Source organism: Syngnathoides biaculeatus, chromosome 1 (genome assembly GCF_019802595.1).
Source record: "Syngnathoides biaculeatus isolate LvHL_M chromosome 1, ASM1980259v1, whole genome shotgun sequence".
In the NCBI taxonomy this organism is placed as follows: domain Eukaryota; kingdom Metazoa; phylum Chordata; class Actinopteri; order Syngnathiformes; family Syngnathidae; genus Syngnathoides; species Syngnathoides biaculeatus.
The window spans coordinates 12,843,270-12,859,558 of record NC_084640.1 but is presented as its reverse complement, the minus strand read 5'-3'; the positions used below and the strand labels follow the sequence as shown (position 1 = coordinate 12,859,558).

At 43.6% G+C, this 16,289-nt stretch overlaps 1 protein-coding gene across 1 annotated transcript in view; it reads left to right on the top strand.

Annotated features, from left to right (window-relative positions):
- Positions 1 to 15,515, top strand: part of rims3 (regulating synaptic membrane exocytosis 3) — a 28,232-nt gene extending 12,717 nt beyond the window's left edge. The window contains exons 3-7 of the mRNA XM_061817878.1: positions 9,273 to 9,414; positions 9,493 to 9,605; positions 10,165 to 10,266; positions 10,351 to 10,490; positions 10,726 to 15,515. Coding sequence (XP_061673862.1) covers positions 9,273 to 9,414; positions 9,493 to 9,605; positions 10,165 to 10,266; positions 10,351 to 10,490; positions 10,726 to 10,938 — 710 coding nt within the window. The 3' untranslated portion in view covers positions 10,939 to 15,515. The remainder of the gene's footprint in view (positions 1 to 9,272; positions 9,415 to 9,492; positions 9,606 to 10,164; positions 10,267 to 10,350; positions 10,491 to 10,725) is intronic.
- Positions 15,516 to 16,289: the final 774 nt, after the last annotated feature.

The following is a 16,289-nucleotide window of genomic DNA, read 5'->3' as shown; positions in this document are numbered from 1 at the left end:
CACTCCTGCGCTCGCTGGGTCCAGTCACTTATCCCCTGTGCAGGTTTATTGGAAATGTGCGTGTCTGTTGCGCTTCATGCCTGATGTGAGGCTCCGCCATCCGTTTCGACGTTTCCCTTCAAGATCATTTTGCATCGCTCACCGTCTTTCTTTCGGCGTGTTTATTGCCGCGGATGGATAATGGCACAAGTGTACACCTGAGGCACACAAACGCAGAATTTATGAGACTTTGTAAACATCTCGCACGGGAAGGGAGTAGCTGTTTTTCTCCTGATGGCTTTGAAGTTATGAAACCCCAAGTAGATTTTTGCTACCAGCTCATTAAAGTAAACATAAAACAATGAGAATTACACATTGCGTATTTAACACAATCACATAATATTGACTAGTTTTTTTTTGCTGTGCAGGTGGTACCTTTTAGTTGGGACTGGGTTTTGCGACACAAACTTGGCCGGAACAGGTTTTTTGCTCCTATCGGCCAATCACAAGGTGGAAAAATGCCGACGTCATTGTGGGCCAGCGCACTGGACCTGTGAAGGTGAATTTTGAAACGGGATCGGTCAAAGAATTGATTCTGAAGGCCCTGGATGGACTCCGTTGACATGGCAACATGGCGAAACTCCAATCTGTCTACAAACACGTACTGAAAGCAAAGTTTAGGTCAGACGACATAGCAAATAGTGTAAAACAAAAACAAGTGATAATGTATTAAATCCCCTCTGAAAATGCAATGCCCGATAGTTTTAAAAAAAAATCTAAATATTGTGTCTCGACCTGTAATTACACTCATGCTGTTTTCATTTGTTTGAAGGGGGCGGGGAGGGGGGCAGTGCCCTACTTATTGCTCATTGTGAGTCATCAGCATTTTGGCAGCAGCACTTCAAACCTCACAATGATCACTGCTTTTGAGGGAAAATCTCTCTCCAAAGAAAATGGCTCTCATTAAGATGACTCAAGGCCTCGCTTGTTCTTGAAATTTGACTGGAAATATTTCACGAGGTCTCCGCTGGGTCACGGCACGTCTCCAGGTGAAAGCCATTCTACATGGAAGAAAAATCCTTCCATTTTCTTTTAGAGTTTTCTCTAATGCCACGTTGCGGTGCCATTATCGACCCCCCTTCCCCTCCCACCCTCTTCCCCTTCCTTTACACCACTTTTGACTCACTGGCTCTTTGATAAATCCCAACTGAGACCTTACTCAGTCCAGTACTCTTAAAAAGCTTTCTGCCCCCCCCACTGTTGCTATTCATAGGCTACCAAAGTCATTTGAAACAGCCGTCGCTTACAATATCGTGGCGTCGTGCTTCGTCCTCCCCCCAACTTCCTGCGCCCGAAAAACCCCTTTCGTTCCACAGGCCATTCGTACAAATATATGTTGGACTGCTTTGCGGATAATGTCGTCCGCCGTGCGTATCTACGAGTAACGGAGCTCAGGGATCGAAAATGGCCGCCGTTCGAGGCAGCACGACGGGTGAAGGCACGTGAAAACAACCCTTCGCCTAACGAACCGAACAACCCAAAGTCGAACTGATTTGGAGTCTATTGTCGTAAAAAGCAGTCACAAGTCTCACTCGTGGGGAGTGTAAAGCAGCTCATATCATTATTTTCAATCAAAGGTGGTCAAGTAGCAACATCAACAATGCAGGAAATTGCTCAGGAGCACGGTAATTATGCGTGTGTGTGTTTGTGTTCTCAGGAGTAGTGCGTGTGTGTGCCAGTGTGTAAAAAAAAAAAAAATGATATGATGTGAATGTTTGGTGCGTTAGACCAACACAAACACACACACGCGCTCTCCTCTCAGCCAATGTAAACACGCGGGCAGGCTTATTTCTAAATCTGTTTGATGGCGCCGGCAGACGGCGGCCGCGCGACAGGAGACCCTCCACAGGTTCCCCTTCTCGAAGTCCACATGACATTTTGCTCTTAAGCCCGAGCGCGACAAAGCTGCAACATTTTTGAAATAGTCCTGCCACTCTTTCTATTAACCTTTCCGTGTCATTTTCCTTCCGTTTTTTTTTTCTGGCCGTTCGCAGGGGCAAAACAGTCAAATCGAATCAGGTAATGCACCCAAATGTCCTTCTAATGTCCATTTTCACGTTTCATGAATATAATTAATGCATTAGGCATGGCTGTTTCTTCTCATCCGCTCCCCGTTGAAGTTGAGTATTCCAGGGGAGATGACTTGAGAATTAGATTGGCCTTTTTCCTCGATGTAATTAATTGACATGAGACAGAAGCCGGCGCAGCATATTAACTCACCGGCAGACATCCTGCCCTACGTGGAGATTTCAGATTAGTACAAACCATTTCCAGTGCAAAAAGGGTACTGGGCGAAAGGCTAACGGCTTCTTATTGGTCGCTGTTGTCCTGCCTTGGGATGTTCATGGACACTGAAAGACAACGCGGGAGATTCATTTGAATGCTTTCGCAGGTAAAGAAAGTACTGCAACAACGTACTACTCTGAAGTACAGTAATCCCTCCTTTTTCACGGGTAATTGGTACCAGACCCACCCGCAAAAAAGGAAAAACCATGAAGTAGGGGTAAATGGCGTTTTTATTATTTTTATTTTTTGCTTCATTGGTCCATGTCATTGCGCTGGGGATGGATCCGCAATAGGTGATCCACAAACTAAAGAGGGATTACTTTATAGAAGTGCGGGTAAGTGTGTAAAAGGAAAAAAAAAAGTACTGATGGGACAACCTGAAAGTCAAAACAACTTGGTAAAAAAAAAAAGTAAAAAGACAAATTCTAAGATGTACTTGGGAACAAAAACTAAAAATTAATTCCAGTCAATTACATGCAAAGCCGATTTTGGTCACCCGGAAAAAAATTCTCTGCACACATCCATGATAATCCATCCATTCATTTTCTTTGCCACTTATCCTCACAAGGGTCGCGGGGAGTGCCGGAGCCTATCCTAGATGTCAACTGGCAGGAGGCGGGGCAAATCCTGAACTGCTTGCCAGCCAATCGCAGGGCACATCGAGACAAACAGACGCACTCACAATCACACCTACGGCAATTTGGAGTGTTCGATTAACGTTGCATGTTTTTGGGATGTGGGAGGAAACCGGAGTGGCCGGAGAAAACCCACGCAGGCACGGGGAGAACATGCAAACTCCACACAGGGGGGTCCGGGATTGAACCCAGCCGGGACCTCAGAACTGTGAAGCCAACGCTTTACCACCTGATCCACCGTGCCGCCCATCCATAATATTAACTGCTTGTCGTGCTTATAGTGAGAACAACAAAGACAACAACAAAAAATATCTGGTGTTTTTGATAATAACTCTTAAAAAAAGCCACAAATGCGAAAAATTTTGCTTGTTTGATCGCGTTGCATCACCGTTGTTGACTTGTGGCTGACGTTCCGCCCTATTAGTCCCAAAGATCTCAATCAATAATACAGTCAAGATCTTAACCGCGGTTGACTTAACCTCCTTCTGTTTATGTTTTTTTTTTTTTTTTTAATGTTGTGTCGTCATCTGTGATGTAATGAGCCTGTTTTGGCATAGTAAGGAGTAAAAAGTAGCAATATGCTTTCAAATATAAAGAGACGTAATGCGATGAAGCCTCAAACAGCTGCAGAAAAACGATGGATAGATAGAATTCTTGCGTTTAGAATAAGAAGAAATAAACACGGGCAGACCCAATTTTCATCCTTCTTATGTAACTGACACAGATTCATCTATAAATAATCTCTATTTTTACTCTTTACCTTTTTGAAGCTTCCCTTCTTTTTTTTGCCTCCAAATTTAGCAGCGGGGCGAGGAGTGAAGACGCCACAACAAAATCTTTCATCGCAGACACCCCGCGCTTGGTTACTGTTGCTACGCGCGGCCGGCTCGCTGCCGTCACCGGCGCATCCAATGGGCACGTCGGCGCAGCCGGGGAGGCTAAAAACAGCATTCTATATTACGGCGCATAATGAGAACGGCTTCATCAGTGTTCTCGGCAAATGTCAAAGCGGCTTTAATGAGCCACACACGCCCACAAAATAGTACTTTTGCATGGTAAATGCTCTTTTCTGGACAATCGATTGATTTGCTTCCACCTTGCGAGTTGGGGTTTACGATCTAATATCTGGATTGTTTTCAAGTTCCTACCTTTTATGTGCATGAAGTTTTCCCTCTGAAGTGGATCCCGCGTGCTTTCTGCAATCTTGCACGTCTCCTGGGGATGAGTTACTCCGCATATCAGTCGGCGAATAAGCGGCCTCGTTTCGGCTAGTTTATGTAATGATTTTTGCTAGTTGGATTTATGTCAGACTAGCACTAATTACAATGCGTGTTTCTTTGCGACAACCGCGGAGAGAAAATCCTGCGTCTTTGTTCACTTTGCACTGAATGAGACCTGAACAATTATTGGATTGAAATCCAGATTGAGGTCCATGCACGAGTACGTTCTTTGTTCTCACCGATGAGACAATTCAGTGCACGAGTAGAGCGACTTTGCCCAACTAGAAATGGTTTTCCACAACCATGTGAAATTTCCTAGTACACAAGTAGGACTAATCTAGCATGCTAGCAGGATACAAGCCTCACCGAGTACATTTGTAAATGAACATTCACCGCAGCTGTGTAAAAGCCGCAAGTGCCCACATTGAAACCCGCATTGAAACACGAGATATTTAAAAAGAAAGACGGAACACAGAAAGAGATTAACGCTAGCGCCCAACAGGGCCGGTTAAAATAAAACTTACCGGTAAATATCACTGAGACACTCCAGTAACTCAGCAGCAACATGCTAGCACAGGGCTAATGCCAGTCCAGCGCTAACAGGGCTGGTAAAAGTCACCTCCTCGGCACATATATTCCACCAGACCCATTCTTATCTTTTCCGTTCGAGTGCCCCCTTGCGGCCGTTAGAAAAAAATGCACAAATTAGCCGCATCACCGCATAAACCGCAGGGTTGAAAGCGTGTGAAAAAAGTCGCGGCTTGTAGGCCGGATATTACGGTACTTGTTCTAGGGAGACAAAACTACGTACTACAGTAACTTTCTCCACTACTAGTGAAGCCCTTGATTTGAACTAGGATTGCACAAAGTCACTCGGTATTAGTCGCATGCTAAAGTTGTTCTACTAGTGAGGACAAAGAGTGGAGTTGTACATGGACCTTAAGATGGATGTCAAGGATATTTTTTTGCTCACTAGTAATACAATATACATGCCATACACAACACTAGTAAAATGACATAGGTGCACTAGTAAATCAAAACTTGCAGGGCTTTTTGTACTACTGCCTTCCACTACTGTATGTATATGTATGAGGATAACTTTGCATACTAGAAAGACAACTACATGTCACTAGTGAGGTAAAGCTACTAGTGGCCATATTAGTGCTGCTAACTGAGTCAAGAAGGCTACTACTCCATGACGCATGGGGAGTGTTACTATTGCAGTATGGTTTACTATTAAAGTACGAGTAGGGCGTAAGTGATATTTGTGGTGTAAAATATTACTGGTAGTAACAGACAAATGCACTGTACTGGATTACCTACTACGCCATAGTCATTGTACTGGTGTGCTGAATTGTCTTAGTAGTGCTGACAAAGAGTATACTAGTGCATCAACCTTAAAGATGGATGAACGCTCAACTGGGTTTCCAAATGGGAGAAGACACTAGTTTGGTGACCAAGATGGAATGCGCATAAGCTTTTAATTTGAAATGTTGAGTGCAGGAGGAGGCCAAGGGGACCGCCAAAATAAGATCGCACATACAGTGGATAATAAGCATTTAAAATGCCAGGAAAAGGCACTCGGAGCGGGGAAAGGCTTATGATGGAGCACACCGGCCGGGGCTCTTGGTGCAATGCAGACGGCGTTGCCATGGCAATGGAGAAGTGGGGTGGGAGCGCACAGGAGGAAGAGGAAGAGGAAGGAAGGCAGGCAGGGGGTGTTTTGACGTGAGGGGAGGGGCGCACTGTTAAATGAGTAAATAGTGCGAGTGCGAAGTTGAATAAGTCGCTGCTTGTTGGCGCCAACAATGCATAAAGCAGAAAAACAAAAGAACTCAAAGAATGCGTCGTCATCATCGTAAAAGTCAATTAAGCAGGTATTTGCAGACAATGGGTGAGGTTCAGGACTTTTTTTTTGTTTTAATAACAGGGATGTGCAGGCCGGTCTCCATGGCGCCCGCGGTCTCAGGTGGCATCATCTGTTCCCCGATCAGGAGGTTGTCATAGCAGCGGAGACGAGCGCATGAAGTTCGCCTGGCAGACGCTCGGCGTCACCGCCGTTCTTCCTCATCTCCCTCGCATGAAAGTCTCACAGAAAACAATTGCAGCCTCATCACGCGGCCGCCGCCATTGTTCCGGGTGCACGGTTGTCACGGCGACCGGGGCGAGTGGTACTTAATGAGCCTGGAGTCGCTCGGGGCTAATCAAGTGGGAGGTCTGCACCTGAGAGTTGGTTAGAACTAGCGACAAGGGGCATCGACCTCAACCCGGATATCAAGAATATGGAAAAAAAAAGCTCCAAAATCTTTCCATGGCGCTCCGGAGCAAGCTGCGCCAGTTAGTTTTTGCCATCACAACTGCAGTTCTAATGAGTCGCATGGAGGTGCTGATGCTTTGCATTTGACAACCATTGTCATGTCTCCGAGAAGAGCTTTCCAAGGCTTTAAATCCTCTCTGCGGGATTAAAAAAAAAAAAAAAAAAAAAAAAAACAGCGCTCACGTGCACGGGTGCGACGCATTTGCTTCTAAAGACTCCCAAATTTGCACTCTCATATTTATTTTGTCAATGTTTTGTTCACCCAGCCACAAATGTGTAAACTGCACCCAACAAAAGTGAGTACACCCACATGTGAAAATGACCAGATCCTCGTTTACTCCTCCACGAGGATATCACAGAGCTGATAGACCTTAAAGGTCCACTGTCATGAATTGCATAATTTTTTGTATGTTATTAATGAAAAAACGGCAGCCGGTACGGACCCATGTGTTTTTCACCATAAAACAGGATTTTGACGTATATGGCTTTTGGCTCTCGAGGGATTTGTTTTCGACAAGGAGCAGGAAGTGACGTACAGGGCAGTAGCGCACTCAAGCGGTCTCGTTCATTTACACTAGTTTTACCTGCTGGAAGGTAGCTCGTTGTTCCTTCGTATTAGGCAAAATGCCGGCTCGTTGTATTGCTGGATATTGCTCGAACACTCGGGATGATGGATTCGCTTTTCATACTTTTCCAAAAGACCCGGTTTGTCGTGAAAAATGGATTGAACAGGTCCAAAGGACGAGAGCTTTGTGGGTTCCAAATGACAGGTAGGTGTGTATACAGCTATTAAAAAAAGTAATGATTAATTAATTAATTAATTGATTGATTAATTAAATAAAAATTAAAATAATATAAATAATTCCCAAGTCGGGGGTGCTAAATGTGTGGATGTGCCACCCCGTCCGAAGCTGTGATCGGCGGACGCAGCGCCGCCGGGGTGGCTCCTCTCCGCCGCGGAGGTGGATTGGATGGGGAGGTGGTTTGGCCGTGATCCGCATATCATCTAAGTATGTCTCAAAACGATCGGTCACTTCACTCGGTTGTGAGATGTTCTCTTCTTCGAAAAGAGCTTCCGTGTCAGAAGGGGCGTCTCTCCCATAGTAGGTGGCACAGCATGTTTTCAATGGCGAATGTCCCAGTGTGACATCACGGACAGAAGATGCAGCCAATATGCCCACTACTTGAATGTCGAATGAGACTTCCGCAACTTTGCGCATGAATGACGTACGCGCTATCCGCTCATATATATTTTTTTGTATAGACATCGAAGTGAATAATGTTATATGTATTTTTCTTTACAATATCTATTTTAGAATGCTTACATGCATGACACTTGGGCTTTAAACACTAGTGATCCATTGATACTACTAATTCTGCTCATCCAACTGCATGTTTTTCCAGTCTTGCTGCATTTAAAAGTGGCGAGTGAAGTACTCTGGGAAACGTCTTAGAAAGAAGTCCTCTCAAATAAGGCTAGCGGGGCCCGAATTGTCAGGATTTTGGATTGGTAGCGCATGAGTGCACAAGGCTGCATGTCCTTTCCTGAGCGCTTTTCAGCGCTAGTGTGTCATCGCAAGGGGGATCATGTCCCGGAAGCTTCTTCTGCTGTAAAAGCTCAAGCTCTCGTCCGAATTATCCGAATTCTATATTGCTCGTTCACATGACCATCCTTTTTCAGGTGCCCAGAGTAATTAGGACAATCGGTACAGAGAGTGGACAGGTGGATGTTTAGTATTAAATAAAGTCAATTTCCAAGGGAACTGCAAATTCGAGTTCTTCACTCGCAGTGCTCTTTGAATATTTTTATTTGGCCTGCTTTGTGCTGCAAATCGCAGACGCGGCTTCAAATGTGTCACTCGCAGCTTTTTGGAAAGTGTAAATGCAGCAGGCTCGCGATTAGCATGATTATCCCGCGGCTCCGTGTAATGCCACACTTCTTGATCACACTTCTTATCCTGATTGGATAACAGTGAAGCACTGTTTTTGGGGGCGGGGAGGAGAGGGACATACTAGAGCCATCTGTGGTAAAAATCTGTGACATAGAAAACCAATATACTAAAAAAAAATAATAATAATAATAAAAATAACATACATACATTTTCTTAGTCACTTATCCTCATGAGGGTCGCAGGGACAGCTGGATCCTATCCCAGCTGCCAACGGGCAAGAGGCAGTGTACACCCCGAACTGGTCGCCAGCCAATCGTAGGGCACATGGAGACAAACAGTCGCACTCACAATCACACCTAGGGGCAATTTAGAGTGTCCAATTAATCTTGCATGTTTTTGGGATGTGGGGGGAAACCGGAGGGCCCGGAGAAAATCAATGCAGGCACGGGGAGAACACGCAAACTCCACAAAGGCGAGTCTGGGATTGAACCCGGGACCTCAGAACTTTCAGGCCAACACTTTACCAGCTGAGGTAGTTGACAGTTGAAAGACAGAATGGAAAGCAAAGAAAGAAACAGATGACACCAGCTGAATTATTATTATTTTTGTTATGACAAAGAGTCGACCACATTAACCATCACCATAGACGGCCAAACTGGTGTTTATTTGGAAAATTGAAACAGAGCAATACCCCCCAACCAGAAAAAAAAGTAATTTTAAACATTGGTCTACCAAACTATAATTCCGCCCAATAAAAAACACCTAAGCATGTCATTAAAATGCCATAGAACGGCAAATTTGCATACTGTAATTGACGACATGAATTATAAACCTTCAAGCAACTGCTACTTAAATTCCCGAACAAAATTATATTTCTTCACAGACGGCGGGACCAAGAAGCTTCGCAGCACAATCCGACGGAGCACGGAGACCGGGATCGCCGTGGAGATGAGAAACCGGGTGACGCGGCAGGGCAGCAAGGACTCCACCGACGGCAGCACCAACTCCAACAGCTCCGACGGAACGTGAGCGTCGTTCCTCGTGCCGCCGCTCCACGCGAGTGTCGAAGCCCTCCTGACATTTTTTTTCGCCTCCCCCTCCAGATTCGTCTTCCCTACCACTCGCCTCGGGCCTGAGAGCCAGTTCAGCGACTTTCTAGATGGACTCGGCCCAGCGCAGATCGTAGGGCGGCAAACATTAGCGACGCCGCCGATGGGTGAGCCACGAGACAAGTGCACCCGGCATGCCGGTCACTTTCCATTCCGCTCTAGTGAAAGAAGGATTTTCTCACCATGAGCTACATTACTGGAACCCACAGGGCTCAATATTAGCTTCCCCAAAATCTGCCCAGGCTGTCAAAGTGAAGTGTCAAAGGGCGAATAAACATTAATTGTGAGTGCGGCTGTTTGTCTCCACGTGCCCTGCGATTGGCTGGCGACCAGTTCGGGGTGTACCCCGCCTCCTGCCCGTTGGCAGCTGGGATAGGCTCCAGCATTCCCCGCGACCCTCGTGAGGATAAGTGGCAAAGAAAATGGATGGATGGATGTTTTCAGGGGCACACCCTATCGACAATCCTATTTAACTCAAGTACATAACGGTGTTGTGCATAAAATGTGATTCCAGAAGGCTACTTTTAACGACACGTTGTTCTTTGCTTCCCTCTAGTGGTGAAAATATAACACTTCAAGGCCTCTAGCTGTGTTGACTTGATATTTTTGATGAATAAAAAAAAATATTTATATGCATATAAAAGAGCAGATTTGGCTTATCTGTAGGGGACGTCCACGTTGGTATGGTGGACAGAGGAGGTCAGCTGGAGGTGGAGGTCAACCAGGCCAGAGGCTTGATACCCAAACCGGGCTCCAAGAATGTTCCAGGTCCGACTGCGTGGTTCCTTTCTGATCCGAGCGCCAGAATTGACGGAAATGATTTGATCTGCGTCTCGCTGTGCCGTGTTTTAGCAACTTACGTGAAGGTGTACGTCCTTGAGAACGGAGTGTGCTTGGCCAAGAAGAAAACCAAAGTCGTGAAGAAGAATCTCGACCCCAGCTACCAGCAGCCTCTGTTGTTCGACGAGAGTCCTCAGGGAAAAGTCCTCCAGGTATCGGTCATTGTTTTATTCGAGCCTCCGTTGGCGCGCTACGAGTTCATCAAAATATGTAAATGTATATTTTATAAAGCTTTAAGCAAGATATTTAAATACAATCAAAGGAAAAACAGATAACATAACAGTCATCACAGGTATATTCTTTATCCTCTGCGACGAATGCCTAATATTATTGCAGCTTACTGAGGAGTTGTGACCTTCTCCATATAACGTTTTCCTTTTTGTGTAGGTTATTGTGTGGGGAGATTACGGGCGTATGGACCACAAGTGCTTCATGGGAATGGCCCAGATCCTGTTGGAGGATTTGGACCTCTCGGCGACAGTCGGCGGCTGGTACAAGCTGTTCCCTACCTCCTCTCTGGCAGACCCCAGCATCGGACCCCTCACCCGACGCCTCTCGCAGTCCTCCCTGGAGAGCGCCACCAGCCCGTCGTGCACCTAAGGCTCCGTCACGCGCACCCCAGTACTGTACATACCACTCAAGACAAAATCCTGAAACGCAAGAGCCTGCGTACGGCAACATCCCTCTCGTTTGTACGCTCACCCGGCCATTTTTTTCCCCTCACAAATCCACCAAAACGTAGCATTTGTCCTCCTCCGTTCTCGACCGCGACGCATTTGGTTCACCGAGTGCCATAAACTGCATTCCGAGGTTCCGCGATGCCATCCCCGGGGGCCATATTGACGACACTTTCTAAACTCTCTATGCCAAACTTAAGGGGGTGGGGGTGGGGAGAACTACAACAAAACAAAACGTTATTTAAAAAAAAAAAACCAAAGCAATTGTTATTGTTGTAGTTGTAGATGAAGTCGTAGATCAATATTAATTCTGGATATGTAGCAGAGCCAATGACATAGAAGTTGCGACGCAGCTTATTCACATAAGGGAACATATGTGAGGTAGCAACACTGCTATTGTACAGGGCAGGGCTGAGTTTATACATAGATATGCATACACACATACATATATATAGTTCAATATTAATTTGTGTTCTCGTCTGTATCTGCCGCAGTTTGCATGTTTGCTCGCAACCTTTGTAACGACCTTTTGAAAGTGCTCCAGACTTTTGCATTTCACCTTTGAGCGAGGAACGAGGGCGTGGAGACAGTGTTTCCCAACCTTTGATGAATGAAAATGTAATATTTGTGGTTAAACAAAAAATAAAAAATTAGGACCAATTAGGCGGAAATTGACGGCTCAATGGTTGGGAATCACTAATTGACGAAATGATGGATAAAATATGATGATGTAGTAATACAAGATAATGCCTTGATTTTTCAACCGCAGGGCACTGAGCATTCGGAGAGATTTGAGCGGCTTAATTCCATTTTTTACATTTTTTTTTTGTTGGGGTGGGTGGGGGGACTTCCCATGTTCAATGGAACTATCCTTTTTCTTTTGCTATTTTGAGAAGCTTTTCTTTAAATATGATTGAAAAGGAAATACGACGGTGACCATCCGCCGTGGTGGTCTGACGCCGTGTGACACCGACAACATTTATTAATATTAATATTATTTTTTACATTGGTGTTGCACTGCAAATATTTCCCCAGACAGCACTTTATAGCTAAATGATACTGTCTCACAATTAACACAGTATTTCATGTAATATTGTGATTTTTTTTTAACTTAATGGCAGCATGGAAATATAACAGCATGGTTTTTTTTCTTTCTGTTTATTTATTGATTTTTTTGGGGGGGGGGGGTTGCAGGGGAGCTTTTCAGAATTTTCTTTTTAAAGTATTTTTTTCACTCCTACAAGAACAAAAGAAACAGATCCATTTTACTCGTAGCACTTTCTGTTATTGATCTGACGCTTGCATCTCCGTATGAGAAAAATGAATTCATCATAAAAGTTGTAGCAGAAAGTTCAATGCACTGAACCTCAAGCAAGTAATTGGCATTAAATGTTTTTTTTATGTATTTATTTAATACCACTTTTTATTCCACTTCTACGAGTGTTGGGACCAGCACCAAACGTTCCACTATTTAAATGCATGTTTTTTTAATTTTTATTTTTTACAAAGGTACATTCCGTTAATCAGCACTTAAACAGCACTCACATTTGTACTTTTGTCCTCAAAGCACCCACGAAACCAACAGAATTTCCGTCTCTGGATTTGAAAAATATGTACTGTATGTTCCGATTTTCTTGACATGATCTATGATATTGTAGGGTAGTCTATATTGTATAAAAAAACTTATCATTTGTGTCTTTTTGTGAACAACTGGCATGATGATGTAAAATGAGTATTTGCACACGATCTCTTCAGTGCACTTTTGTTTTTGGGCGATTCCTAGGAAATCGTCTTTGACGGGGGAGGAGGAATCCCGTCTTGTTAAAGAATCCCTTAACCCCCCCCCCCCAAAAAAAAAAAAAAAACTTTGTATAACTTCCATGTTCAGTACTGAATGTTTAACTCCTTGGCAAAAAAAAAAAAAAAAAAAACAGAAAAGAATATTTGCTATGTAAATTCCAACGTTTTTGGCGCTTGTACGGAACTGTTTGTTCAACTTTTGCTGTGGCGTATCGTGGTTCTGAAAGCGGAACGTTACCCTTGAAGGAATGTTCTTTCTTGACGCGCGTCCGAACCCTTTGGGTCCCGCAACCAAAAGCAAAGTGAAATATTGCCTTTCTTTCACGTCAGGTGTGATTGTGCCCATTTACGGAGTTGCGTTATGAGTGGGAGGGACTGTTGGGATGAGGACTTTGAACAATATTGGGTAATTGTAAAAAAAAAAAAATCTATATATCTGTCTGTAGACATATATTGTGCTTTAAATGATGCAGGATTTGGGATATAAACTTAAAGTCCCTGTAAAGTGAAAACAAATGTCTTCTGAAGAATGTCATTAACAAAACCGTAATTCCCGGCCGACCAGCCGCGACTTTTTTCACGGCCGCCGCGCTAGTTAGCGTTCGCGCCGCCGTGCTAGCGTTAGCAACACCGTGTTAGCATTAGCGCGGCCGTGCTAGCGTTAAACTCTTTCTGTGCACCGAGGCTTATCACCACGTGCACTCTCTGTACGCTGGGAATTACGGTATACATACCAAAAAAAAAAAAAGGCTTCAAAATTGTAAGAAATCAAAGCTGGTCTCTTGACTCTTGAACATTACGGGGGTGTGTCCTGAATGCGCTTAAACCACTCAACTGTCAATGAAACTACTTTGACCTGGAAAAAATGGATGCTAGCATATTTCTTATGCTTCCAAATAACTGCATGTGCGAGTTGGAAAATTATATCTGCTTGAAGCTTCGAGTGGCTGGAATAAATTTGCACTTGCCATGACAATGAGGCGCTCTAAAGCGGCCATGCCAGCGCAAAGCCCCGATCCAGCCCCAGTCACGTCGGAGAATATTTTTTCCCCCTTTGCCCTTCTATCTTTTTCAACATGCGCACACTTGTAGTGAACAACAAGGCAAAATGCTTCACTTGGCGCCATTTTAAAAAGTTATGAAATTTAACGATACTTCTCCACGACAGACTTTGCACGTTTTCAGCAGTTATCATCAAACATGTTTAACGTACTGTATCCGAATTCACTTTACAGGTTCTTTACACTTCTCGCACTAGCATCGCGTTCCTTGCCGTTTGCCCACTTTAAAGTGGCTTTTAAAGAACAAACTATTACAGATTTATGAAGATAAAAGTAGACGTGGGAAGGCTCCCAAGAAGCAGGGTCGACGGTGGCAGAGTTTCGTCAGGTTCTGGTGACTTTTTGAATGTGAGGGTGCTGAAACGGGTCTTTTGTAGACATGCCGGGAGTGTTTTTTTATTTATTTTTTTTGTATTTTTACTTTTGAGCGGGGATGCTACGTTGCACGCGCCACCTCAATCTTTCCAGACTCGACACAGAGATTTACGGTTGAGGCCAATGCAGACGACGAGATTTGAATATCCACGTCTCGCGTTCTTCAACCCGATTTGACTTATTTATGTGCAAAAAAAAAAAAAAAAAGGACAGAATTATTAGTCAACCTTTTGAAAATGTTATTTTTATAACTAGAGAGGAACTATAGAGAGGAGGGAGCATGCGTGGGCGAAGCTGCCTTGCGACGATGAGGGCTTGTTCAGTTTACAATGGCCTTACTTTACTCTACTTCTTATTACATATTATTAATGTGGAGATTCCTCCTTCACTATTGTACTACATGTTTGAAAGTTTGGACGGTTGCATTCTGCTTGAAATATTGTTACCGGAGTTCTACATACAGTATATATGGAATATATGTGCATAGTTTTCTGAATGTATTTCTTAACCCTTTCACCAAATTTTTTTTTCCTGTCGTTTACTTTGCGGTAATGTCTGGCCCTGATACGGGAAAACTTGTATTCTACGGTATTGTTTGTATATTCCCCTGAAAGAAAGCGCCTCGCCGGCTGAAAGAAGCATGTGCAAGCTTTTTGATTTATCGGAATTATTGCCTTCTTGGACTGTTTAATTTCTCAACCGCAATGATCAAATTGCTTTGACTTGTGATATTCTGTACCGCATGGTGATACGGACTTTTTGTTTTTGTTTTTTGGGATGCTGTGGAGTTATTATTGTTACCGTGATTCCCGGCCTACAGAGCGCACCTGGTTATAAGCCTCATTCAGTACATTTTAAAGGAAATACCATTTGGCACATATAGCTGTGTAAAAGCCGCAAGTGCCCACATTGAAACACAACATATTTACAAAGAAAAACGGTACACAAAGAGTTTAATGCAAGTCGCGCTAATGCTAACACTAACACTTGCTAACAAGGCCGGTTGGAAAAAAAAAACATACCGGTAAAAATCACTGAGACACGACAGTAACATGCTAACGCAGCGCTAACAGGGCCAGATCGGTAAAAGTCACATCTTCGGCACATATATTCCACCGGTCTCACTCTTACCTTTTCAGCTCGAGTGCTCCTGTGCGGCCCTTAGAAAAAATGCACAAATTAGCTCCATCACCGCATAAACTGCAGGGTTGAAAGCATGTGAAAAAAGTTGCGGTTTATAGGCCAGAAATTACAGTAATAAACTAGGATTTGGTTGAAGCTACCAAGATATGAGATTTTGAAGGAATGCAAAGAATACTCATAAAAAAAATGCTGTATCTTTAGTAGGGTTGCAAATAGAATAGAAATGTTGAATTTTTGCAGGAAACTTTCTATGGGAAGTTTAGCTGAGGAATTTTGGAAATGTATTTACTTTTATATTTTGTATAATTCATGTAATGTTATTTGCATTCTTTTTTAAAATTCTATGTTGTTTATTTTTAATTAGGATGAAGGGAATTTAACTTATACTAGAGGTCATTTTACAACTACAGTATACTGTACATACACCATATACAGAATTCAAATTTTGAATATGTAGCATGCATGCAAATTAGGGTTTTGTAAAACAGAACCACTTTTATTTATGAAAAGTATTTTAATCAAGAACCAAGAAATCAGACCCCCTCCAAATCTAAAGTGGGTTTAAAATCTGACCAACCAGCAAATTGCAATTTTCCAGTTTGTGTAAATTCCTGCTAATTCCCATGGAAAGTCGCAAATTCCCAGAATAATGCAGCCATAAACTCCAAGTAGCACTGGCTCTGCCAATTTTCTTTAGGCAATAAACGTCGACTTTCAAATCGAACTCGCTCACGTTTGCTTAGGCGGCAGCAGAGTACGCAATGCATCGAGACTAAACATAAACTAGTAGCTATTTCATCATGGCATCCCTCTGAGGAAACTTTTGAAATGACTTTTGTTTTATTTTTTTGTTCTCCTTGAGGTCTTTTTACTGTAGCAAAATGATGCAAACATA